Genomic DNA, 26,163 nt, shown 5'->3' on the forward strand with positions numbered 1-26,163 from the left:
TGCCTTGTGAGTGGATTTGGTAGATGGAAACTGAAAGAAGCCTGTCGTATATATGTATATATATATATATGTATGTGTTTGTCCCCCTAGCATTGCCTGACAACCGATGCTGGTGTGTTTACGCCCCCGTCACTTAGCGGTTCGGCAAAAGAGACCGATAGAATAAGTACTGGGCTTACAAAGAATAAGTTCCGGGGTCGATTTGCTCGACTAAAGGTGGTGCTGCAGCATGGCCACAGTCAAATGACTAAAATAAGTAAAAGAGTAAAGAGAAAAGAGTAACGAGTATATATATATATACACATGCTAGTCCAACCCATGCTAGCATGGAAAGCGGACGTTAAATGATGATGATGATGATGATGATACACACACACAAGCTCTTCTTTCATTCACTGTTTATCTTTTTCATTTGTCTCCTTCCTTCCTGTATCTTTCCCATCATTCACTCCAATTTACTGCTCTATATATTGACATGTGGAGGCGCAATGGCCTAGTGGTTAGGGCAGCGGCCTCGCGGTCGAAGGATCGCGGTTTCGATTCCCAGACCGGGCGTTGTGAGTGTTTATTGAGCGAAAACACCTAAAAGCTACACGAGGCTCTGGCAGGGGGTGGTGGCGATCCCTACCGTACTCTTTCGCCACAACTTTCTCCCACTCTTTCTTCTGTTGGCCTGCTCACTTAGCCAGCGGGGTGGCGTCATTTGAAGGCTAAAACAATGCGAAGCGCATTGTGACCAGCGATGTGTAACAACATCTGATGGCCTGGTTGGTCACGGTGATCATGGTGATATATTGACATACACTGACCATGTAATATTTGATTTCTTTTTTCCCCCAACTCATCTCTCTGTAATATTGAATAGAAATGATGAGTGTCACATTATTGATTTACGTTTTCTGATTGGTTTATCTGTTTAATAAGTATATATGATACTCCAGAGATTCTTTGCCAATACAACGAAATGAATATTTTAAAACATATCACAGCATGAGTGTGTAATTAAAATGTTTGCTTTGCATTCTTATGTGTAATTAAAATGTAGATCTTGATCTGATTTCATTGGACAATACCTTAGGTATACACTTCCACTACAGCCTTGATTTAGCCATAGCTTTGTGTGAAAATATTTGATAGCTGGAAACTGTATAGAAGCCTGTTTGATCCATGTACATATGAATGTGTGTGTGTGTTTGTTATAGAAAATTCGACAAAAAACGTACTCCATCTGGTGAGAGATAAATATCATTTATTCAAAGGTCACAATACATTATATATATATATATGTATATATATATATATATATATTATATATATATATATATATATATATATATTATATATATATGTATATATATATATGTATATATATAATATATATATATATATATATTATATATATATATATAGGTGCAGGAGTGGCTGTGTGGTAAGTAGCTTGCTTACCAAGCACATGGTCCCGAATTCAGTCCCACTGCATAGCACCTTGGGCAAGCATCTTCTACTATAGCCTCAGGCTGACCAAAGCCTTGTGAGTCGATTTGGTAGACGGGAACTGAAAGAAGCCCGTCATATATGTATGTGTGTGTATATGTTTGTGTGTCTGTGTTTGTCCCCCCAACATCGCTTGACAACTGCTGGTGGTGTGTTTACGTCCCCGTAACTTAGCCGTTCAGCAAAAGAGACCGACGGAATAAGTACTTGGCTAACAAAGAATAAATCCTGGGGTTGATTTGCTCGACTAAAGGTGGTGTTCCAGTATGGCCACAGTCAAATGACTGAAACAAATAAAAGAGTAAAAGAGTAATACATGTATTCAAGCACTACTAATAGTTTCGTATGTCGAGAAAAGAAAAACATCATTCTGCAGGTACAAACCACATATCATAACGAACTAAAATAATTGAATAATAGAAGAAACATGAAAAAAACTGAGGAGGCAGCATATAGGAAACGCAGAAAGTAAACAATGGAAAACAAAAATACAAAAACTAAAATGTAAAAAACAGAGTAAAAAGGTAAAAGAGCTATCCTCCTTTGACTTTAAATGATAAGGTTGAAAAGATATCAAGCCAGTTAGGAATAGGTGGAATTAATATTTAGGGTGGTAGTAACTTCTGCCTTCATCATCATCATCATCATCATCGTTTAATGTCCGTTTTCCATGCTAGTATGGGTTGGACGGTTCGACCGGGATCTGGGAAGCCAGGAGGCTGCACTAGGCCCCAATCTGATCTGGCAGTGTTTCTACAGCTGGATGCCCTTCCTAACGCCAACCACTCTGTGAGTGTAGTGGGTGCTTTTTACGTGCCACCAGCACAGGTGCCAGGGGAGGCTGGCAACAGCCACGATCGGTTGGTTTCTATGGATGGATATCCTTCCTAATGCCAACCACTTTATAGTGTGTACAGTGTACCATTTTCATGCCTCTGGCACTTGTGAAGCCACCAAGTAACTTGCATGGAAAGAAAAGTACAGGAAAATGGATAAGGAAAATGTACCCCCACTCCCCAACTGAGGTAAGGGAAATATTTGAGGGAGGTGGGGTTATGCCAAGAGTTGAGATCCTGAAGTATGATAGAAGGACAAGCAAAAGTGCTTTGCCATAGAGGTACATGGGACTATGCCACATTATATAAGGGTGGGTGAGAAAAACTGGAAAATAGATAGAGACAGTAGTAACGGGATGCCAGAGCATCTCAAAATATGAGAAGATGAGTATAAAAGAGGATAGAGACAGTGGATAGGAGGTAGAGGAAGGATCAAATATCACAGAATAAGTTGCAGAATGTCAAACAAAAAATATTGGTTACATCACTCTGATCAAATTTCTATTTTGTCCTTATGAGGTCGTTAAAAAATAAGTCATATACAACTACTGGGTGTTGATATAATTGATTGAAGCTTGTGCCCCCAGTATGGCAGCAATTCAATGTCTGAAACCACTGATGGAGTAAATGAATAAATTAAAATACGGTCCCGTGCCGGTGGCACGTAAAAAGCACCCACTACACTCTCGGAGTGGTTGGCATTAGGAAGGGCATCCAGCTGTAGAAACTCTGCCAGATCAAGATTGAAGCCTGGTGCAGCCATTTGGTTCGCCAGCCCTCAGTCAAATCGTCCAACCCGTGCTAGCATGGAAAGCGGACATTAAACGACGATGATGATGATGATGGTGTGTGTGTGTGTGTGTGTGTTTGTGTGTGTGTCCCCATTAGCAATGCTCATTTGTTGAGCAACCAGAGTCAAGCTTTTTATCCCTCTTGATGTAATTCTTTGAAGTCTAATGTCATATGTACTTGATTATGTCAGTTGTTAATGCTGTGATTAGCAGAAATAAGTAAATATGTAAATAAATAATGTTCAGCAGTAATCAAGTAGTGTTTTACGATACCTCTGCTGTTCCACCAGAATGGAACTCATCATTCTCATAATTGTAGCTACATGTAATCATCTGTTCATGTTATAACTAGCAACATCATACGAAATCCTGGTACATTTCTTATGAAGATTTGGAACCCTTTTTCAGCACCAATAATATTACGTTCTGTACTCAATACAAATAGAGATTTCTTTCATGGATAATTGTTGAATCCAAACAAAAGGAAATCAATATATCCATTAGCTACACTAACAGGAGTGTTTGATTCAGTTTAAAGCTTATGTCGTTGCCTTTGATCGATAATTGTTGAAATCCTCAACGGCATTCGCACTTCCTGTGTACATTTATTTAAATTTTGTTCAGCATTGGTTTCTGGCAACGACATACAAAAGCTGAATTGCACCTCCTATTTTATCTTATCATTTACCCATTCTTTCCGCAGTTTGTCTAGTAATTGTGACATGATTAACTGAAAAATACAAATGTGTTGTAGTGTCTCAAAGTGCTTTTAAAGGACTCGGCTTGACCCAGGTTTCTTAATGTCAATTTGACAAGAAATAAGTCTCCTCCTTAAAGAGGATGTTAGCTTTTCACAAATAGCACTACCAAGTACAACTTGGGTGATCAAACTAAAGTGACCTAACCAGTAATAAACTTAGTACCAGCTGCAGATCTGAACTTATTACCTACATGTAAGTGGGTGGTGCCTCAACACCTAATCCATTTGACCATGTCTATTTCAATGCTGATAAGATATCATATCAAGTAGTGTCCAATCTGTAGAAACTTTGACATACTCTTTTCTCTCTCTCTTTTACTCTTTTACTTGTTTCAGTCATTTAACTGCGCCCATGCTGGAGCACTGCCTTTAGTCGAGCAAATTGACCCCAGGACTTGTTCTTTGGAAGCCTAGTACTTGTTCTATCGGTCTCTTTTGCCGAACCGCTAAGTTACAGGGATGTAAACACACCACTATCAGTTGTCAAGCGATGTTGGGGGACAAACAAACACACACATACATATATACGACGAGCTTTCAGTTTCTGTCTACCAAATCCACTCACAAGGCTTTGGTCGGCCCGAGGCTATAGTAGAAGACACTTGCCCAAGGTGCCACACAGTGGGAATGAACCCAGAACCATGTGGTTGGTAAGCAAGCTGCTTACCACACTGCCACTCTTCATCTTTTTCACATTAATTTGAAGTTAAATACCAATACTATGACCAAATGAGGTTCACAGTTATGTTCTATTAATATATTCATCTGTTTATAGTATCAGTTTCAAATTTTTGCTCAAGGCCAGCAATTTTTGAGGAGGGACTAAGTCAATTACAGCAACCCCAGTGCTCAACTGGCACTTATTCTATCAACTCCAAAAGGATGAATGGCAAAGTAGACCCTGGTGGAATTTGAACTCAGAATGTAAAGACAGATAAAATGCTGCTAAGCATTTTTTCCAACATGCAAATGATTCTACCAGCTCACCACCTGAACTGGTTTGGAATTGGTGATTTCTAATTTCGATATGGTCATGAGTGTTGGGTAATGACCAAAAGTGTATGATGAATACAAGTGGCCAAATTGGGGTTTCTCTGAAGGATCTCAGAAGTAATGTTACTCGACAGGGTTCAGAGTCTCTTTTTGTTGAGCTTCTCTTCTCTGTATTGAGAGTACCATATACTCTCTGGTACATCTGCTCATAGTACCATAGAGCATATGGTATTATGCTCTATAGTACCTGAGCATAGTACCATAGCTCTGGTACTATGGACATGTGATTAGAATATTACTGGAAAGAACCACAAGACAGTTTCTTCAATTCAAGCCTACTGGCAAGGGACCTAGGGATAGACTAAGAATGTTGGTATCAGTATAAGACACAGTCAAGTATCCTTTTTGATGCAGGACACTTATGTAACCATTTTTGAAATTTTTCATTCATTCATAGGCAGTTTGTGGTGGCTAAACAGGAATGATATGGTTGGATAATATTCATAGTCTCCATTTGGTAATGCTTAGGAATCCAGCAAGAGATTGTAATAACAATTACTTCTGATAAAACCCTGCAGAGGAGGTGCCTGAGAACTCTGCTTCCAAGACCCTTTCAGAAATAGTGAGCAGAGAAGATAGATGGATAAATAACTTTGATATCGCAATCCACAAATTATGGTAGGTTTTTGACATAACTTGACCTTCATGATTATCAAGTATTTTGTGTTTTGTGATCCATTTTCTGTGGGCTGAAGGGATGTCAAGTCCTGAAATTTATTGAATACTTTTAGTACTGTTTGGGAAAATTGTTTTGCTGCGACGAACTGTCTACAAATGAATGAAGAATTTCAAAAATAGTTCCATAAATGTCCTACATCAACGAGAATTCCTGACCGTATCTTATACTGATGCCAATATTGATCAAATCTGTTGAACAAATGGGGGTGACTTAATGAAATAACAAATTAATCATCCGTAACAGTTTTGACTATGGTCGATGAAATAATGAAAACTTAATTTCCATTCAAACCTGACTAGAGTGACTACAGGGAGACTATGTCTAATTATTTTCACACAACTAATTTTCTCATAGGTAAGGTAAAAATTAGAAGTACATTATGGATAATTAAAGACATGCACTGTGCTTCTTTCATAGTAACAATATCCACTTAATTGATGTTTCAAGTTCAAACCTGCTTCATAGTGACTTGGGGAGATTGTATCAAGTGATGTACACACAACTATATTACCCACCAACAGGAAAAAAAATTATAAATATGTGTGTGTGTGTACATATTCACATATTTGTCCATATACACATCCATGTACACTTGTGCATAGACATACACATCTTTTATGTTTATCTCTTACTCGTGTCAGTCATTAGACTGCGGCCATGCTGGGGCACTGCCTTGAAGAATTTTTAGTCAAATGAATCAACTCCAGTACTTATTTTTCTTTTATTAAGCCTGCTACTTATTCTATCAGTCTCTAAGTTACAAGGATGTAAACACACCAACACCGGTTGTCAAGTGATGGTGAGGGACACACACATGCACGCACAGAGAGTGTGGTGAATAAATTGTCATCTAAATTAAGCAAAAATGAAAATAACATCGACACCTCATTTTAACAGATGTATTTACCAAACTTACATAAAAATACTTTGAAATACTAATGAGTAAATTTATTCAATAAAATCACCTTTGGCTTTAACCACAGTCTCCAGACGACTTTGCAATACTCTTCTGGATGGTCTCTTTGTTTAAGTTGGTGAACGCTGCCATAATCTTTGCCTTCAGTTCATCTTTGGTGTTACAAGGAGTTTTGTTGGTCTCTCACCCAACTGCGCCCCATGCGTAATAATCAAAGGGGTTGCAGTTCAATGAGTTAGGTGACTTGATGTTAGGGGTGATGTGGTTGCAGAAATTGTCTGACAGTCATGACCGAGTTTTCCTGCTTATGTGGCATGGTGCAGAATCTTGTTGCCAAAGATAGGGTCTTCCAGTATCCCCCCTTTTGTCCCAGGTCAGCATTACCTCCTCCAGGCACTTGATGTATGCCTCCATGTTGAGTCTGAAACCATGTCGGAAGATGACTGTAGGCATAATGTTGCCATCACTAGTGATCACTCCAAACACCTTTGTAATCACCATTAGACTCATCCAGCTCTTTCTGAATTCTCTGCACTGTCCTCAGATTGATACCCAAACACTCTGAAATGTTCGTATTGGAGCTTCTGTCCTGACTGCCAAGCAGTACAGAAGACTGTTTCCAAATTTCTGACGGAGTGAATTGTGTCATGGTGCTGTTTTTCTCACAGATGGTGCCCAACTGACCCTACTATACTGTGTAGTCATGAAGAAGCCTGGTAGTTTCTGAGATGGTGCCTGTGAAGGGAACTGTTTCATCAGCAATAATCTGCATCTGTTATTATTGTGACTTGGTGACAAGAAGTAGATTTTGTTGGAATGATGCTGGGTTCTTTAACTCTTCAGCATTTAAATTGGCCATATCCAACCAAAATATTCAGCAATTTTCATTTTCAAACCAACAAGATCCTACCTCTCATAATGTCATTCTAAAAATAGTGGCTGTGTGGTAAGTAGCTTGCTAACCAACCACATGTTTCCGGATTCAGTCCCACTGCATGGCATCTTGGGCAAGTGTCTTCTGCTATAGCCCCGGGCTGACCAATGCCTTGTGAGTAGATTTGGTAGACGGAAACTGAAAGAAGCCTGTCGTATATATGTATATATATGTATATGTATGTATGTGTATGTGTTTGTGTGTCTGTGTTTGTACCCCTAGCATTGCTTGACAACCGATGCTGGTGTGTTTACGTCCCCGTCACTTAGCGGTTTGGCAAAACAGACCGATAGAATAAGTACTGGGCTTACAAAGAATAAGTCCCGGGGTCGAGTTGCTCGACTAAAGGCGGTGCTCCAGCATGGCCGCAGTCAAATGACTGAAACATGTAAAAGAGTAAAGAGTAACTACTTCATCAAAATCTTGAAGCTACAAGATAAATAAGCATCACATTTGAGAGAGTAATCTGAATGTTATAGGGTTAATTTTGTCAATAGGAATGCAAAGGATGTAGTCTAGGCATCTGATGAAATAGTGCAAGACACCTCTGTTGATGTTGAAGACACCTGTATTTCCATTCGTTGATCAAATTTTATCTATTACTCTATCTGCTTCTCTTTATATGTGTGTGTATATACACTTTCTTGCCATCTCTCTCTCTCTCTCTCTCTCTCTCTCTCTCTCTCTCTCTTTCAGTCAGACACATACACACGCATACATATATATTCATACGTCCATACATACACCTGCTCATAATTTCCACAACATCCTGCTCTCTGCATAATATTGACTCACTATACAAATTCACTTTCTGTTATCTCTGCTTTGGAAGCCAGCTAAGGAAGCTGACAGAACAGAAGAGGCAGTCTGCTCTGGTTGTTCACAGTCTGGTAACCTTTGCTGTTTGTACTCTTAACTGGGTTTCTATGCTGGAACTACTGGAACTGTCACCATCCAAGTATTGCTTAATGTTGCTGTCTTTTTTTGTACAGTATTCTCCTTGGTTCTTCTAGTCTTGAATCCAATTAGCTGACAGCTTATACATCGGGGGGGGGGGCCTTCGCTCACGACACTGACCATGGGATTGCAACTAGAAAGTTACCCTCCTAGTCACAAGTCTGGACAAGGTGGTTTATGGAAGACCAGCAGTCGCCCGTGCATACCGGCCTCCCCTCTCCACGCCACCAGTGTTATCCAAGGGAAAGGCAAAGGGGCCGATACAGCTTGGCACCTGTGACGTCGCAACTTGTTTCTACAGCTGAGCGAACTGGAGCAACGTGAAATAAAGTGCCTTGCTCAAGAACACAACACGCAGCCCAGTCCGAGATTCGAGCTCACAACCTCACGATCGTAAGCTCGACGCTCTAACCACTGAGCCATGCGCCTTCGACAGCTTATACAAGGTATTAATAAATTAAGAAAAAAATAGTCCAGGTTGCACAAAACCTCTCATAATAAAAAAATAATGCTGTATTATAGTGCTTTTGTTTTTAACTCTTCTCGGAGGTCCACCGCTGCTGGATACAATAATATCCATGGTAACAAAGGCATATGGTGGGCTGGTGCATGAAATGTTTGATGGCTAACAACAGATCTCAAGGAATATAATCTCCTTGAACATGACATGTTGGAGATCCTGTGTGTTTATGCAGTGTTAGTTGATTGTAGTAATGTAGGCGGTGTGTATGTGAATGAGTAGAGTAGTTCATAGCTTATGGGTACAAACCCCCACAATACAAGCATTTTGTTGTGTTGCTGTTGTGGTAGGACATGTAATCCTGAATACTTCAACCTAATTAATAAGTTATATTGTCTTATGAGAAGACTGGTTTTGTATCATCACAATGACTGGCTGAGTATTCCTATTTCATTTGTTGAATGTCACACACACACACACACCAAACCTCTCTCTCTCTCTCACTCACTCTCTCTCTCTCTCTCTCTCTCTCTCTCTGTATATATACATATATACATGCATATACATATATACATACGTACGTACGTACATACATACATACATACATACATACGATTTACTTGGCTTGATCAGGCTTCTCAAGCACAGCATATTGCCAAAGGTCTTGGTCACCTGTCATTGCTTCCATGAGGCCCAGCATTTGAAGATCATACTTCATCACCTTGTCATATGTCTTCCTGGATCTACCTCTTCCACAGGTCCCCTCCAAAGTTAGAGATCATCACTTTTTTACACAACTGTCCTTGTCCATACACATCACATGACCATACCAGCACAGTTGTCTTTCTTGCACACCACATCCGATGCCTGTTTTCTTATATATATCAAGCCTAATCATGTTTATCTGCATCACTATCTTATGTGTGTGTGTGTGTGTGTGTGTGTGTCCCAATCCCTTATCTAGTGGTCAATGTGGAAACTAGGGATAGATAAGTGGTTGGTGAGAGCTGTACAAGCTTTGTACAGAGACGCTACCAGTAAGGTGAGGGTTGGCAATGAGTACAGCGAAGAATTCAAAGTTCAAGTAGGGGTTCACCAGGGATCAGTCCTCAGCCCCTCTTGTTCATCATAGTTCTCCAGGCAATAACAGAGGAATTTAAGACAGGCTGCCCCTGGGAGCTCCTCTATGCTGATGACCTTGCTTTTATAGCAGAATCACTACCAGATCTAGAGAAGAGGATCCAGGAATGGAAGTAAGGTCGAGAATCGAAGGGCCTTAAAGTTAACCTAGCTAAAACCAAAGTCTTAGTAAGTAGGAAGGCAGACAAATCCCAAATCCCTTCAGGTAGATGTCCCTGCTCGATCTGTAGAAAAGGCCTAGGTAGAAACTCCATGAAATGCTTTGGACACATAAAAGGTGTGGCAATATCAGAGGAAGGCTAACAAGGAAAATAACTTTTGTATGTGGAAGATGCACGTGTACAATATATGCTGAAAATGTACAGAAAATAGACTCCATCAACTGCCAGGGGGAAAGCTAGAGGTAGTAGATAGCTTCCATTATCTAGGTGACCAAGTTAGTAGTGGAGGTGGAGGCTCTGAGAGTGTAGCTGTGAGAATAAGATTAGGCTGGGTAAAGTTCAGAGAGCTCCTACCTCTGCTGGCAACAAAGGACCTATCTCTCAAAGTGAAAGGCAGATTGTATGATGCATGTGTGTGAATAGCTATGCTAAATGGTAGTGAAACATGGGCTGTGACAGCTGAAGACATGCACAGGCTTGAAAGAAATGAAACCAGTATGCTTCACTGGATATGTGATGTCAGTGTGCATGTTCGACAGAGTGTGTCTTGAGAGAAAAATTTGGCATAAGAGGCATCAGATATGGTGTGGAAGAGAGATGACTGCAGTGGTATGGTCATGTGATGCATATGGATGAGAACAGTTACTGATCTCAAAATGTGGAGAAATCCTGTGGGAGAGGAAGACCCAGGAAAACATGGGACAGACATGAAGGAAAACATGATGCATATGGATGAGGACAGCTGTGTAAAGAAGTGCCAGTCTCTAAGTGTGGAGTGTATCTGTGGTAGAGGTAGACCCAAGAAGATATGATACAAGATGATAAAGCATGATCTTTGAACTTTGAGCCTCACAGAGGTAATGACTAGTGACTGAGACCTTTGGCAATATGCTGTGCTTGAGAATACCTGTCAAGCCAAGTTGTTGAGCCTCATGATGGTCAAGTGGCTGAGTTCCTTTCAAGTGCTGGGCTTCACAGAGGCAAGTTTCTTTTGAGCATTGGGCCTCATGGAGTCGAGTTCCTTTCGAGCATTGAGCCTCATGGAAGCAAAGTGGCTGAGTTCCTTTCAAGTGTTGGGCTTCACAGAGACAATGACCGAGACCTTTGGCATTATGTCATGCTTGAGAAGAAGACCCATCAAGCCAAGCAAAATCACACTTGTGGAAGATACTGGGGTCACGCAAATGGCACCCGTGCTGGTGGCATGTAAAAGCACCCATTACACTGTCAGAGTGGTTGGCATTAAGAAGGGCATCGACCATAGAAACCATGCCAAATCAGACTGGAGTCTGGTGCAGCCTTCCAGCTTGCCAGCCCTGGTCAAACTGTCCAACCGATGCTAGCATGGACAGCAGATGTTAAATGATGATGATGATGTAAATATGTATATGGTACCATGTGAAAAGCACAAGTGCTGGTGCCACATAATAAACACCCTGTACATCTTGTAAAGTAGTTTGCATTAGAAAAGGCATCCAGCCATAGAAACCATACCAAATCAGACAATGGACCCTGATGTAGTTCTCTGACTTATCAGACTGTCTATTCCATGCCAACATGGAAAACAGATGTTAAATGGTGTGTGTGTGTGTGTGTGCGTGCGTGCTTTTGTTCATTGTAACAAACAAATTCACCATGAATAAAGAATTCACTACCAAGTTAGGATTCAGAAGAATATATCTTTATTCAATATGTTCAATAATGACCAATTGAAATTTTTCTTTCAATTGATCACAGTTGTTGGTATGTATACATGTATGTCTATGTGTCTGTTTAACCCTTTAGCATTTAAACCGGCCATATCCAGCCAAAAGTATTCTGCCTGTTTTATGTTCAAACTGGTCAGATCTGGTCTCTCACACCAACCCTACAATATTGTTTTAAAAATTAACAGCTACCTCATCAAAATCTCATAGTTACAAGATTAATGCATGATTAATTAAAAACAATGTAGATGAAGAAGCATTAATTTTGGCAGAATAATGTGAACACTAAAGGGTTAAATGTAGATGATTTTTTTGTTGGTTTGGGACAAAGACACTCGCCCGAGATACCATTTAGTGGGACTGAACCCAAAACCACATGGTTCGCAAGTAAACTTCTCAACCATACAGCCATGCCAACAGGCTCTCGATTTGAAGTAGTAGTAACTCTTTTGAAACCTCTATTGAACACAGATATTGACGAGATGATGTTGATGAGCATGAAAATGGGGTGGGCGAGAGAAGAAATGTTCTTTATCATAGAGGATGAACATTTTCTCCCTCTGACAGGATAAAGTAAAGTTGTTAGCTATTGTCACCTCACTTCCCATTGTCTTCTATGGAGAAAGGAACAGATTGATTGAATATTGATAATTGTACATTTATAGAAAGCAACGCTACTTAATTGACGGCACAATATTGATGGTTTTGGAGAGTATTGATCGTTGCTTGAGCTAGAACGTAGAGGAGAGAGAGAGAAGGGCATTGTATGGATGTTGTTAGTATGGATTACCTAAATTGGTAAAGCAATGGAACTAGATGCCTAGCAGTATAATTTCATATTGTTTAAGTTCTGAGTTCAAGTCCTGCTGAGGTCTAGTTCATCTTTCATATTTAAAATATGGATGGTTTGTAAGAGGAAGTAGACCTAGCTTACGACAAAAATAAATGCAAGTTACCCAAAAATCCATTCATGAATGTTGAAAATTAAGGTCATGTACTGGAGTCAATTTAGAGGGTTTCCCTAAACTAACCATCTAATTGGAAAAATAATAGAAATTTATAAAAGAAATTTGAAGACATGAATAAATATATATTTCTCTTTCTGTGTGTGTATATGTATGCATATATGTATATATGTGTGTGTGTGTGTCTGTGTATATATGTGTATTTGTGTATGTCTGTTTGTATATATATGTGTGTGCATATATATATTCAATAATGAATTAAAAGCAAGGCTAATGTTGCAGACATTATTGACCACACATGCTCAATGTATGTGCTTTGTTTGTTTGGGAAATGATTCCTTCATAAGTATTGCGCTTGGGGAATGATTCCCTCATAATACTGGGTGTTAAAGCACCCACAAGTCGTAGACAAGTGAGGTAACTCACCCCCAGTCCCATTCAGGGACTGTTATTTCACCATTTTTGTGGCTTATCAACATCATGTACCTGAATCGAACTGGGAGTGAACCGAATTGCCAGTCAATGACTATATATATCACCGTGATCACCATGACCGACCAGGCTATCAGATGTTGCTACACAATGGTCACAATGCGTTTCGCATTGTTTTAGCCTTCAAATGATGCCACCCTGCTGGCTAAGCAAGCAGGCCAACAGAAGAAAGAGTGAGAGAAAGTTGTGGCGAAAAAGTACAGCAGGGTTCGCTACCACCCCACCTGCCGGAGCCTCGTGGAGCTTTAGGTGTTTTCGCTCAAACACTCACAACGCCTGATCTGGGAATCGAAACCACGATCCTACAACTGCGAGTCCGCTACCCTAACCACTGGGCCATTGCACCTCCACCTATGACTATATATAAATTGTGTAAAATCCATTTGCTGGCATGCCACAACAATACATACACAAGGTTAAATTTGCTGCTGTTTTCACTATACTGATTGGTTACGTAAAAAAAAAAAAATTTTTTAAACTGAGTGAAGAAATCCACTCTTGAACTATTCAGACATGTACATTATATTAAATATACAGTCCATAATACTTACACAGGGCAGATTCCAAAACAGGTAAATAAAATATAAATGAGTAACAGTAGAGGTACAAGTGTCAATCCATTACAGCCGTTTCTAACAACTCCTTTAATTGATTAATGAAAACATGGAAAGAAACTGTTTTCGTCAGATGAATTCATAAACTTCAAATTAAAGGACATTCAAAATGATTTAACATGGTTTAAAATCCATGGAGCAGAAACATTTTTCTGTGATTTTGCTACTATTTCAGTTGACAGAATGGATTTACCAGAATTGTGTATATTTGATGAGAACATAGAATTTTAGAGGTTAGTAGAGTTTTTATGAGGTGGGAAAGGAATAATTGACTCCAGTGACCCAGTTATCTCTACTTCTAACAAGTAATGTCTACTGGTCAGTAGCAAGAAGATGATTTATGGTCAGGTCAACCTACTGAATTAACAAGGTCATTTGTGATGGAACCAATACACAAGTTTTATCTCCACAAGACAGAGGGCAGTAATAAGGAAGTGAGGGATAGGGAAGGGAGGGTAAAGAGGAAAAAGAAAGAAAGAAATCTGAACCAACCTGTACAGCTTTAGATGTGGTTTGTGCTGGTTCATTATGCTTGGACCATGATGTTTTTGATTGATGTTATTGTAGACAATCCATTTTTCATTACCAGTGATGATTCATTTAAAAAGAAATAAAAAGGGCTGATTTCATTGCATTTGAGATGCATATTGATTGTTAAATGACTCGCTTTTAATGTATGTAGAACCCAAATATCAAGCTGCTTAATGAGTCCAAGACATTCTAAGTGATTTTCAATTGTTGTGTGTGATACATTTAGCCTCTCTGCAATCTCACACATAATTATGTGACAATCAGATTAAATTATGGTTTTGATTTGGTCATCATCAACTTCAGTAGGTTGACTAGAATGTTGGTCATCTTTGAGTGAAAAATCTTTAGAATGGAATTTGTTAAACCATTTCTCACATGTGCGTTCTGTTAAGCAATCAACACCACAAACTTCACATTTCTCTTTGTGAGCCTCAGCAGTTTTCTGGCCTTTACAGAAATAAAAAAAAGCAAAATATGGCAAAAATGTTTATTTTTGCTCCCCATGTTAACACTAACACTGAACTAACAGCTGTAAACAAAATTATGTGCAATTTGCTTCTAAAGTAAGCTAAAAGTAATGGCTATTAAATGTCAAAAGGAAAAAATCATAACCTTAACAAAAGTCATTCAAAAAAATTGTAACTCTATCAATTTGCGAAAAACGAAATTACTTTCTTGCCAACCCAATAAATAATAATATTAGGGTAAAAATGAAGATATATAAAATTTATAAAAGAGATACTAATACAATAAAAGTTTTAAAATGTTTGAACATATACACAAATTACGGGAGGGTAACGATAAGACATATTAGGTATTAAATATAAGGTAAATAATTAAAAATTATTTAAAATATATAAAAAAAGTGTATTCAGATATAAAAATTTAAAAACTTAAAATTGTAAAAAAATATAAGATGTATAAAAATATAAAGTATACAACAAGATCTATAAATATATAAACAGATAAAAATAAAAATAAAAGGTTTTTATATTACACACAATAAATATAAAAAATAAAAGAATAAAGGACTTTTGATGCTAGACATTATAATTAGGGGAGGATAAAGACCTGATGTTAATAATAACAGTAAATAAAAATATAGTAAAAAACAAACAAGTTTTTATACAAAAAATATATATCTACTAATAATAAAAAATATAATTTTATATCACCATATATAAAAGATACCAATCCTGAAAAGGGGTAGATACATATCATAATCTATTAGGTGGATATAGTACTGGATGAGTTAAGTTTAGATAATTAAATTATAGTCTCATAATTTAAGCTTATGAATAGTTATTTCATATTATAGGTTATAAATGGTCAAAACTTGAGAGAGGACTATAAGTACAATATATTAAAGAGCACTTGATTAAATTGGCTATATAAATATCATTAGGAGTAACGAGCAAGATGAATATTATATTAAAGTTATGGTAATTAAAGGGTGTAATATTCTTGGTGGGTTACAATGATTCAAAATGTAACAAAGTCAAGAGAAGGATAACTAGATCCATATCGGTCAGCCACAGACTAATATCTTATAGCTAGTATTTAATAGAAAGTCAGGTTAGGATCTCACAAGTATAGTCAGTAAGCTTAGGGTATAAAATATTGTTAGGAAGAAGATGGTTATGAATAAAATAAATTAAAAACTAATAAAGGTGTACTATGCCCAGCGGGAGTTAGATTATTTGCTACGTAAATTTTTTGGTTTAATCCATAAAGTTCTAAACACCATAGACAATATAAAGGTATGAATTAACTAGATGGGGAAATAATTAGTCAGACAGAAAAGTTAGCAGGCTGTAGAAGTGTGAAAGAATTAGGTGGAGAATAAATATCCAGACAGACAAGTTATATATATATATCACTGGCACCTGTGCCGGTGGCACGTAAAAAGCACCCACTACACTCATGGAGTGGTTGGCGTTAGGAAGGGCATCCGGCCGTAGAAACATTGCCAGATCAGACTGGGCCTGGTGCAGCCTTCTGGCTTCCCAGACCCCAGTTGAACCGTCCAACCCATGCCAGCATGGAAAGCGGACACTAAACGATGATGATGATGATATATATATATATATATATACATATATATATAGTTAATCCAAACATGAAAACTCAAAGAGAAAACACAACAACGCGAGGACATGGAACAAGTATAGTGTTATTGGACACTCAGGAAAGGAAAGAAAGTAGGAAGGGGAGACAGAGGAAAGAAAATCACCAACGATACACAGTTATAATGAAGATTTTGATCAAGAGTTTCATTAAAATACGAACACTTTAGAATAGTTGGTCTCAGAAAGGTTCGCATTAAAAGAGTTAACTTAATCCCAGATATTATAAAATATACTAATGTATATTTGGTCTAACTTCAATTGTAGTATTGTTTATAATGTCGCAAAATTTACCTGTTATTTATAAAGAAATTTGTGATTAAATGTTGTGCCATATACACATTTGAAACCAGTTTTGTTATACTAGTTCCTGCATTGAAACTCTGCATTGATTCTGCCACCAGAATTACATGGTGAAACTTGCTTCATGTTTTTACTAAAGTTATTTATATTCTAGTTCTTTCATGTTTTTCTCTCAGACTTGGTTATTATATTATAATTTTCACTTTCAGTTTTTGATAAAATAACTTCCATCACACACACACACACACATATATATATGTATGTATATATATATATATATATTCATACACTAACCTCACCTATTGGACACATATAACAGTGGTGGAGGGAGAAACTATTATGAATTCAAATTACAGTTATTATATTCTGCTTCTTATATATGTATTTTTTTCCCCTTCAAGCTTAGTTATTATATTATAATTTTCTCTTTTTAGTTTTATTTTTTTGTCTACATCATGTCTAACCTTTTAGACACATTTCCAACACCAAGATGTCTGGAGAATAGTAAAACTGTTTTATATTTTAAGTTTAGTTAATATAATGTAGTTGTTATTATTATTATTGTTGTTGTTGTTGTTGTTGTTGTTGTTGTTGTTGTTGTTGTTGTTGTTGTTGTTGTGTTGTTGTTGTTGTTGTTGTTGTTGTTGTTGTTGTTGTTGTTGTTGTTGTTGTTGTTGTTGTTGTTGTTGTTGTTGTTGTTGTTGTTGTTGTTGTTGTTGTTGTGTTGTTGTTGTTGTTGTTGTTGTTGTTGTTGTTGTTGTTGTTGTTATTTGTTTATTCTATCAACCTGTGTTGTTATAATTTTCTTTCTATTTATTTCTCACAATATTGCTTACTCAAGTAATGCTAAGTACTTACAGCTAGACTATATGTGTATAATATGTAAATGTATGCAATACACGTGTGTGCATGCACGCACACACACACTCACACACACCATACTTCTTAACATCTTGATTTTCAACATTGTGTTTTGTTGTGGACAAATGTTCTTGCTGTTGCAAGCCACTTTAACAGAACAAGCTGAGTGATTCTTAAATCATGACTGTGGCAATACGAGAAAGATGTCTTATCAGTCTTGAAGCCTTCTCCATCCTTATATTCCAACAGAACATCAAGAAGAAAAACGGAAAATAGAGCAGATGTCTTGTACGCATACACTTGGCTCAAATTGCTAAGAAAGAGAACTGAGGCAAAAACCAGATGTGTTTATGACAGACAATCAAAAAGGAAGAATTTATTTTGCTGAACCTAGTGTCATCTCCATCCTGTGTTATATCTGTCTGCGGTAGTTGAGTAGAAGGCACGAGGAATACAAGCTTTCAGAAAGCCAAGATAAAATAAATGATTACAAAAGGGTAAAGTAGATTAGAGGTTCAAACAGAGGCAAGTAGGAAGGAATGTATTGTCTGTAGAAATACTATTTAATAAATATTTTCTTCAAAGTGTCTTATCTTTAGATCAAAGGAGTTCAATAAACAACAAAGGCTGGGTGTTTTAATATTCTATGTCAACTTTACTGGAGATCTATGAGTTGGATGGTTTTATATTTCCATTATACAATTTGGCACTGTTTCTCAATAAGATCTGAGGGAGATTTGGCTACTATTTCTACCAAGTTGAACAACAAGGAGCTCTGACTTTGAACTTACTTGTAAGATGGAATAATTCACACTGCAGTAATGTTTGCACTGTGAAATTTTCAAATATTTTGCTGGCTTGATGTTTAATTCCACCCACAGAAAATAATCACCAAAAAAAAAAAAGAAGAAAAAAGAGCAGACCCCCCCAACCTAATTGTGTACTGAACTATGTGAAATTACAGAACTCTAGTCAAATCACTTTTTAATCTAAAATAAAACTGACATTTAGAAACAAGATCTTCATCGTCTTTCTTTAAAAGCCATCTTACATGAATTTTAGCAATCATGAAATTCTTTGCTTGTATTGTTCAACAGCTACCAATTCTATAATTATGATTTTATAATTAAAGTCTTGGTTTATTTCTGTTTCCTTTCAGTAATTCTTAATCTTTCTGCTTGAAGCCTTACTACATTTTCTTCTTGTGTTTCGTTTTGTCTTCTTTTAGTTTTCTTTTTATTTCAAGCCTTGATTTTGCTTTCGGCTTCCTTTCTTTTTCCTTTTTTTTTTTTTTTTTCCTTGTGTTTCTTCTTGTCGTTTTGCAACATTTCTTCTACTTTCTGATTCCATTGAGAACTGTAACTTCTTCATGTTTTATAATCTTCATCTTCTATCTAATTTGAAGTTGAACAGTTTCTCTGTGGCTGAAAACTTCTCCATACGTTTGACTTGCAATTACTTGCTGTATTCTTCAAAACATGCAAATTACACCTTGTTCTTCTCTTTCTAACACAATGTTTCCAACCTTCCCTCTTTATTCCCTTACTCTTACATTTCTCTCTCCCTCACTCTCCTTCATTATGCTCACTTACTCACTCACTCACTCATATATGTCATTATTTCTTTTCTTAGTTTCCTCTCTCAACGAAAAGTCTTTCTCTCCCACTTTTCTTCACTATCCCCCTTCCATATACACATACATATGCACTTTAACATTGTACATTAATATCTTTCTCTCCCTTTCTCCACCCCCCTCTCTCTGTTATTTTATGACATCAGCTCTCTAATTTCCTCTCTCTGTTGCAGATCTCTTTCTTTTTTTCCACCTCCCTTGTTTTACTCTATCACTTACTCACACTATGTTTCTCTTCTCTCTCTTTATAACATTCCTCCTTATATTTTCTGTCTGCTGCTTACCAGTATTTTTAGTGGTTGACATCTAACTCTCTCTTCACTTCCCTCACTGTCTCTCAACCATCTCTCTCTCTCTCTCTTTCTCTCTCTCTCTCTCTCTCTGGAATTTGTATGGGAGCACATGTATGTAAACAGTATAATGCAAATGATATTATTCTGTTATTACTTTCTATCACTGGAACTGTATATATATATATATATATATATATATATATATATATATATATATAATATGAGGAATATTATTCCAAACTTACAGGGAAAAATTCAATTTAGAAATACTAAATCAAATTTCACAAAATATAATGTATATATATATAAATTAGAAAAAAAATGAATAAATAAAAAATAAAATAAATAAAAAATATAAAATTGTTCCAGAAAATACACTCTATAATATAAATAAAGCCTCTAAATTAATAATGATGAAATATATATACATATGCTGGAACTCTTGTTTTCAAGGTTTACATTGATCATATAGACACCAGTACAGATTTTGTCAATTTCTGATTATCAAACTGCTAGATTATCTTTTGATGTAAAGAGATACAATGTTTCATACCATTTTGAACCAATATGTATATATACACACACACACACATTTACAACATACACAAGCAGACACACTCATAATAATCCTTTCTACTAAAGGCACAAGGTCTGAAATTTTGGCAGAGGGGACTGGTCAATTACATCAACCCCAGTGTTTCATTGGTACTTAATTTATCGACCCTGAAAAGATGAAAGGGAAAATTGACCTCAGCAGAATTTGAACTCAGAACGTAGTGGCAGATGAAATACCACTAAGCATTTTGGCCAGTCTGCTAATGATTCTGCCAGCTCTCTACCTTAAACACACTCATAATAATAATCATCATTTTATGTTCACTTTCTATTTTGACATGGATAAGATGGGTTATCAGGATCTGAGCCAATTCATATTCAGAGTTGCATTCCTTCTAGGCAGGTTCAAAAACCATGTCAGACTTACACATTCCAATTTTATGACATAGAGTAAGTTTGTGTGTGTCTCTCTCTCTGTTCCTGTGTACTGACATTGCATAACAGTTGTATAAGTGTCACTGTTTTACAAGCAGTGTCATTCATTTCCAATATTTAGCAAAAACATGTCTGGCCATGGGGAAATATTACCTTGCTTGGAAAGAGGTGAGGGTCAGTGACAGGAAGGGCATCCAGCCATAGAAAATCTATTTCAATAAACTGAGTCCAACCCATGTAAGGATGGAAGACAGGATGTTAAGACAATCATGATGGTATATATATATATACATGTATTTACATGTATGTATATGTGTGTGTGTGTGTATCTACATGTATATCTATCTATATATATATATATGTGTGTGTGTGTGTATGTATGTGTGTATATCTATATATATACATATACATACATATAAATGTGACCGCGTGTGTACTGTTGGCGATTTTTTTCCTCCGTCTTCCCTTCTCTGGATCTTTCCTTTTCCTATGTTTCTGACGAAGCGCTCCGCTCGAAACGTAAAACCCTCCTTCTTCCCTTCCTTCTTGAGCGTCCAATAAATACTATATTTGTTCCATGTCCTCGCGTTGTTGTGTTTTCATGTTTGGATTAACTTTATATATATATATATATATTATATATATATATATATGTATATGTATATATATATGTATATGTATATGTATATATATATGTATATGTATATGTATATATATATATATGTATATGTATATATATGTATATGTATATATATATGTATATGTATATATATATGTATATATATATATATATATATATATATATGTATATGTATATATATATATATTATATATATATATATATATATATATATATATATGTATATGTATGTACGAGAGCATACTGAAAGTTTTCTGGCTTAAGGTTATCACAAAAGCTCAGTTTGGAGGCTCACCCTTCTGAGTTCTTCCACAGGCCTTAGAAAAGCTGACAGTGCTGCAATAAATGTGAATCTGAGAGGGGGAACATGTTGAATGAAACCCTAATTAAGCGGTCTTCCTGTAGTTTCTTTTACCCAAAGCCAGGAACTTTTCACCATCCCCTCGTTTATATATAAACGGCATTGATTGGTTGAAATTACCGAAATACAACAACTTTAACAAAAAATAACTTCCAAAATACAGAATTTTCTCAACAACGCCAAAAGTAAAAGATGCTTTATGTGACACATTCTACAAGTATACGAAGTTTGAAAGTGTTTAGTTACAAAAAATTATTTTTCAAATCTGCCGGTGAAAAGGTAAAGATCCCTTTATTGCAGTAAATGTTACATTTGTAAATCATTTAGTTTCACTGTTTTTCTCATCTTTTCTTTTTTTTTTTCTCCTTTTCCCTAGATCCCAGCCACACTTCCGCAAACAGCAGAAAATCGACAATCAACCATTCCAACTAAGAGCAACTTCATGCACCAAAATATCCGTGTGAAACTTCCTTTTGGAGTTCTTTTCATGTTTTGCTGCCTGAAATATGAGTGATTCTTCGAGTGCTTCTCAGTCATCTGAGGAAAACGAGGTGTTACGTGCATCTCCGTCTGAAAAGGTTGACAACTATAGTGAATGCTTCGAGTCAGATGCTGAAAGTGAGGTAACTGTACAAACAAAACAGTCATCAGCGAGGAAAAGTTAGTTTGTTCCCCTTTGAAGAATCTGTTCTTGCTTGCTTTTTTTTTTTTTTTTTCGCCAATTCTTTGCCATTTTTGATTTATTTATTCATTTTTATTTTTGTTTCATCTGCTGAGATGAAAATTCCTTGCTAAAAATTCCTTGTGTTATATAATTAAAAAAAAAATGGATACAGGATCTTTCCCAAGTCATATAGACTCATAGGGCCAGTTTCCTGGTTTCCATGGTGCATAAATTCCTCCCTGGATGGGACACCAGTCCGTTGCAGGATTACTCACTTTTACCAGCTGGGTGGACTGAAATAATGGAAATTGAAGTGTTCTGTTCAAGAACCACATGTTGCCAAGTTCAGGTATCGAAACCACAATCTTACAATCGGGAGTCCAACACCCTAATCACTAAGCCACATGTCACCATAGCTCCTTCTTGAGTCACATAGACTTGTGAAACTGGTTTCCCAGTTTCTCTGGCCTATATATTCCCCTCTGGATGAGACACCAATGCGTCGCAAGATTTCTCATCTTTGTCAGCTGAGTGAACTGGAGCAATGTAAAATAAAGTATTTTACCCTCAAGAACACAGTGTATCGCCCAGTCCAGGAATTGAAACGTGTGTTATATACATACAGCCCTTTGCTCTGAGTTCAAGTTTTGATGAATCAACTTTGCCTTTCATCCCTCTGGGGTCAACTTTGCCTTTCATCCCTCTGGGGTCAACTTTGCCTTTCATCTCTCTGGGGTCAACTTTGCCTTTCATCCCTCTGGGGTCAACTTTGCCTTTCTCCCTCTGAGGTCAACTTTGCCTTTCGTTCCTCATGAAATAAAGTACCATTCAACCAAATATTGGAACCCTATCAGACTCATTAGTGTATTATGAAAATACCTGGCAATATTTCTTCCATCTCTAAGGCTGTGAGCTGGAAGAATCATTAGCACACCTGGCAAAGTGCTTAGCAGCATTTCATCCATCTTTACATTCTGAAGTCAACTTTGCCTTTCATCCCATTGGGGTTGATAAAATAAATGCCAGTTCAGTATTGTGGTCGATGAAATAAGTACCAGTTGTGTATTGGGGTCGATGTAATCAACTTACCCCCCTCCCCCAAACTTGCTGGCTTTGTACCAAAATTTGAAATCAGTATTTCTTCACTAATAACATGTTTCATTCTTACTGGACAACAACAACAGAAAGTGCATCTAGCTTTAATACTGGCTCTTCAACAATTCATTCGTAAATAATTAAATTAACAACTCATCCCACCCATGACAATGGGAAAATAATGATCGTAAACTGTTAAGTAAATACACACATACACACATCACACATTAATAAATAAAACCTGTGAAGCTTGACATTTGTTGCTTCAACTTGCCATAAACTTCAATAAACTGAACTCTCTTTCTCACTCTTTTCTTTCTCTCTCTCTCTCTTTCACTCTTACCTTACACTTTATTCCCAAATTTTGACACTTTGGTTAATAATACAAATAAAAGATTCTTTGCTGACAGCTTAAATTATTGAATCACCTCCACCACCACCACCACCACTTCTACTACCAATCTTTCTATTCCATCTATTGCTATAGAGACCTGAGGAACACTCTTGACCAGTTGCCTGGTCTTAATATGGTATTAGTGGTGGTAATGGTGGTTAATGTGGATGTGGAGGTGAAAGCTTTGTACTACGTCCTCTGAGTCCACATGTTCAAACCTGCCGTTAGTATTTTTTGTTGTTTCTGTGCAAAACACTTTATTTCAGTTCATTGAGTTGTTTGGGAATAAGGCATCGGTTCAGTCTAAGAATATTCAGCATCAAACCAGTCATTGTCAGTCTGTCATCTTAATCCATCCGGTGAGCTGACAGAATAATTTTTGTGTACAAGGTAAAATGCTTAGCAGCATTTCTTCCTGCTTTACATTCTGAGTTGAAATGCTGCTAAGGTCACTTTTGCCTTTCATCCTTTCGGGGTCAATAAAGTACCAGTCAATCAGTGGTACTTTATTGACTCTGAAAGCACGAAAAGCAAAGTTGACCAAAGTTGAACTCCAGTCAATCATTGGAGTCAATGCAATCAACTCTCTCTCTCTTCAAATTTCAGGCTTCATGCTTATAGTAGAAAAAATTATTGGATCTAAATTCTAGTTCTTATGATATTTGTTGTTTTTGTTGTCGTCGTCACTGATTTTGTTTGTTTGTTGAGCGAAGCAGTCTTCGTCTTGTAGTGGGAGAAGTCCAAAACGTGGTCCTTTGCTATTCGTAAGACCCGCAGAAGAGAAAGCAGGTCAACCCCCGACACCGAGAGCATCGACGGATAGATGAATGCGCATCCAGGCTCAGTGGTTGCGTAGGAAGTCGGGGACAAGAAACAGGAAGAGAGAGCGAGAGAAAGTTGGAGCAAAAGAGTACAACAGGGGTCGCCACCACCCCCTGCCAGAGCCTCGTGGCGCTTTAGGTGTTTTCACTCAATAAACACACACAACGCCTGGTCTGGGAATTGAAACCACAATCCTCCGACTGCGAGTCTGCTGCCCTAACCACTGGGCCATTGCGCCTTCACTCGTCGTCGCTGCTGTTGTTGTTGTTGAGCAGATCCAGTTCAGTTCTAATGAGAAGAGCAAAGTTACAGGATTGGAAAGAAAATTATCAATGAATAACAAAACATGGAAGTGATGCTACCAAAGCTAAACTAGGCCAAGACCATGCTATCGATGAATCAACAACTTGTAATATTATTCAGAGCATGAAGCTCTGACAGTGTTGCCTCATCATTGAATTTCCAAACAACAAGAAGCAGAAGTACTGCAATGATTGAAATGGAACATCTCTTGCTAATTTGGATCGAAGATTGCAATAATAAATATATATTCCTTTAAGTCAAATGGCTATCAAAATAATGATTGTTGGTCTGTTAGCAGCTGTTCAAATAGAAATGAAAGAAAATGAAATTGTTGGAAAAAATTTAACAAAACAATTTCTGGAAGTTCTGGATGGTCCAACAGGTTTAGGAAGTGATTTAAATCAATAACATGATAGGAAAATGCAAATGCAGATGGTGGTACAGTAACTAGCTATCCTGTTGAACTGATAAAAAAAAATTATTGGAAATGGGGTTTATGTTGAACAAATTATAAATATTGATGAAGCTGGATTGTTTTGGAAATGAATGGTGAATAAAACTTACTCAGCAAAGAATAATAATTTGCAGCCTGGTTTTGAAAGTAGCTAATGATTAAAGAGTATTATAGTTTGCTTGTGGTATTGCAATGCATATAAATGGTATATTTGGAAAAAAACCTTTGGGCAATGCAGATGGGGAGTTAGGCAATATATGTAAGGTAATATCAATATATGGAAACAAAGAGAAAAAAAATACTGTATTCCCTTTTATAGGTTATTTAATAATCCTATATTGTTTTGGGAAAGATCCAAACAGAAGGGAAAAAATAATGCTGACTAAACCCTTTCAGTCAGTGTTGAATAATACAAATAAAAGCTTCTTTGTTGACAACTTCAATTGAATTACCGCCACCACTTCTACTACCAACCTTTCTATTCCTTCTATTGCTATAGAGACCTGAGGGACACTCTTGACCAGTTGCCTGGCTTTGATGTGGTATTAGCGGTGGTTAATGTGGATGTGACGGTGGGGATGAAAGCTTTGTACTACTTCCTCAGAGTTCACATGTTCAAACCTGCTGTTGGTATTTTTTGTTGTGTTTCCGAGCAAAACACTTTATTTCAGTTCGTTGAGTTGTTTGGGAATAAGGCATCGGTTCAGTCTAAGAATATTAAGCATCAGACATTCA

At 37.1% G+C, this 26,163-nt stretch overlaps 1 protein-coding gene across 5 annotated transcripts in view; it reads left to right on the plus strand.

Annotated features, from left to right (window-relative positions):
* The window catches only part of LOC115219727 (lebercilin), a 56,191-nt gene that overhangs the window by 20,147 nt on the left and 9,881 nt on the right, over positions 1-26,163 (plus strand). For 2 of the 5 annotated variants that reach the window (XM_036509723.1, XM_029789942.2), the window contains exon 2: positions 22,073-22,356. The exons of 1 other annotated variant lie outside the window; for it this stretch is intronic. In XM_036509723.1, the coding sequence (XP_036365616.1) occupies positions 22,203-22,356 (154 nt within the window). In that variant the 5' untranslated portion in view covers positions 22,073-22,202. Of the gene's footprint in view, positions 1-5,417; positions 5,553-22,072; positions 22,357-26,163 lie in introns of those variants that run through there. 2 more of the 5 variants (XM_036509722.1, XM_036509725.1) reach the window with 2 other exon arrangements.

This window comes from Octopus sinensis, linkage group LG15 (genome assembly GCF_006345805.1).
Source record: "Octopus sinensis linkage group LG15, ASM634580v1, whole genome shotgun sequence".
NCBI classification, from domain to species: domain Eukaryota; kingdom Metazoa; phylum Mollusca; class Cephalopoda; order Octopoda; family Octopodidae; genus Octopus; species Octopus sinensis.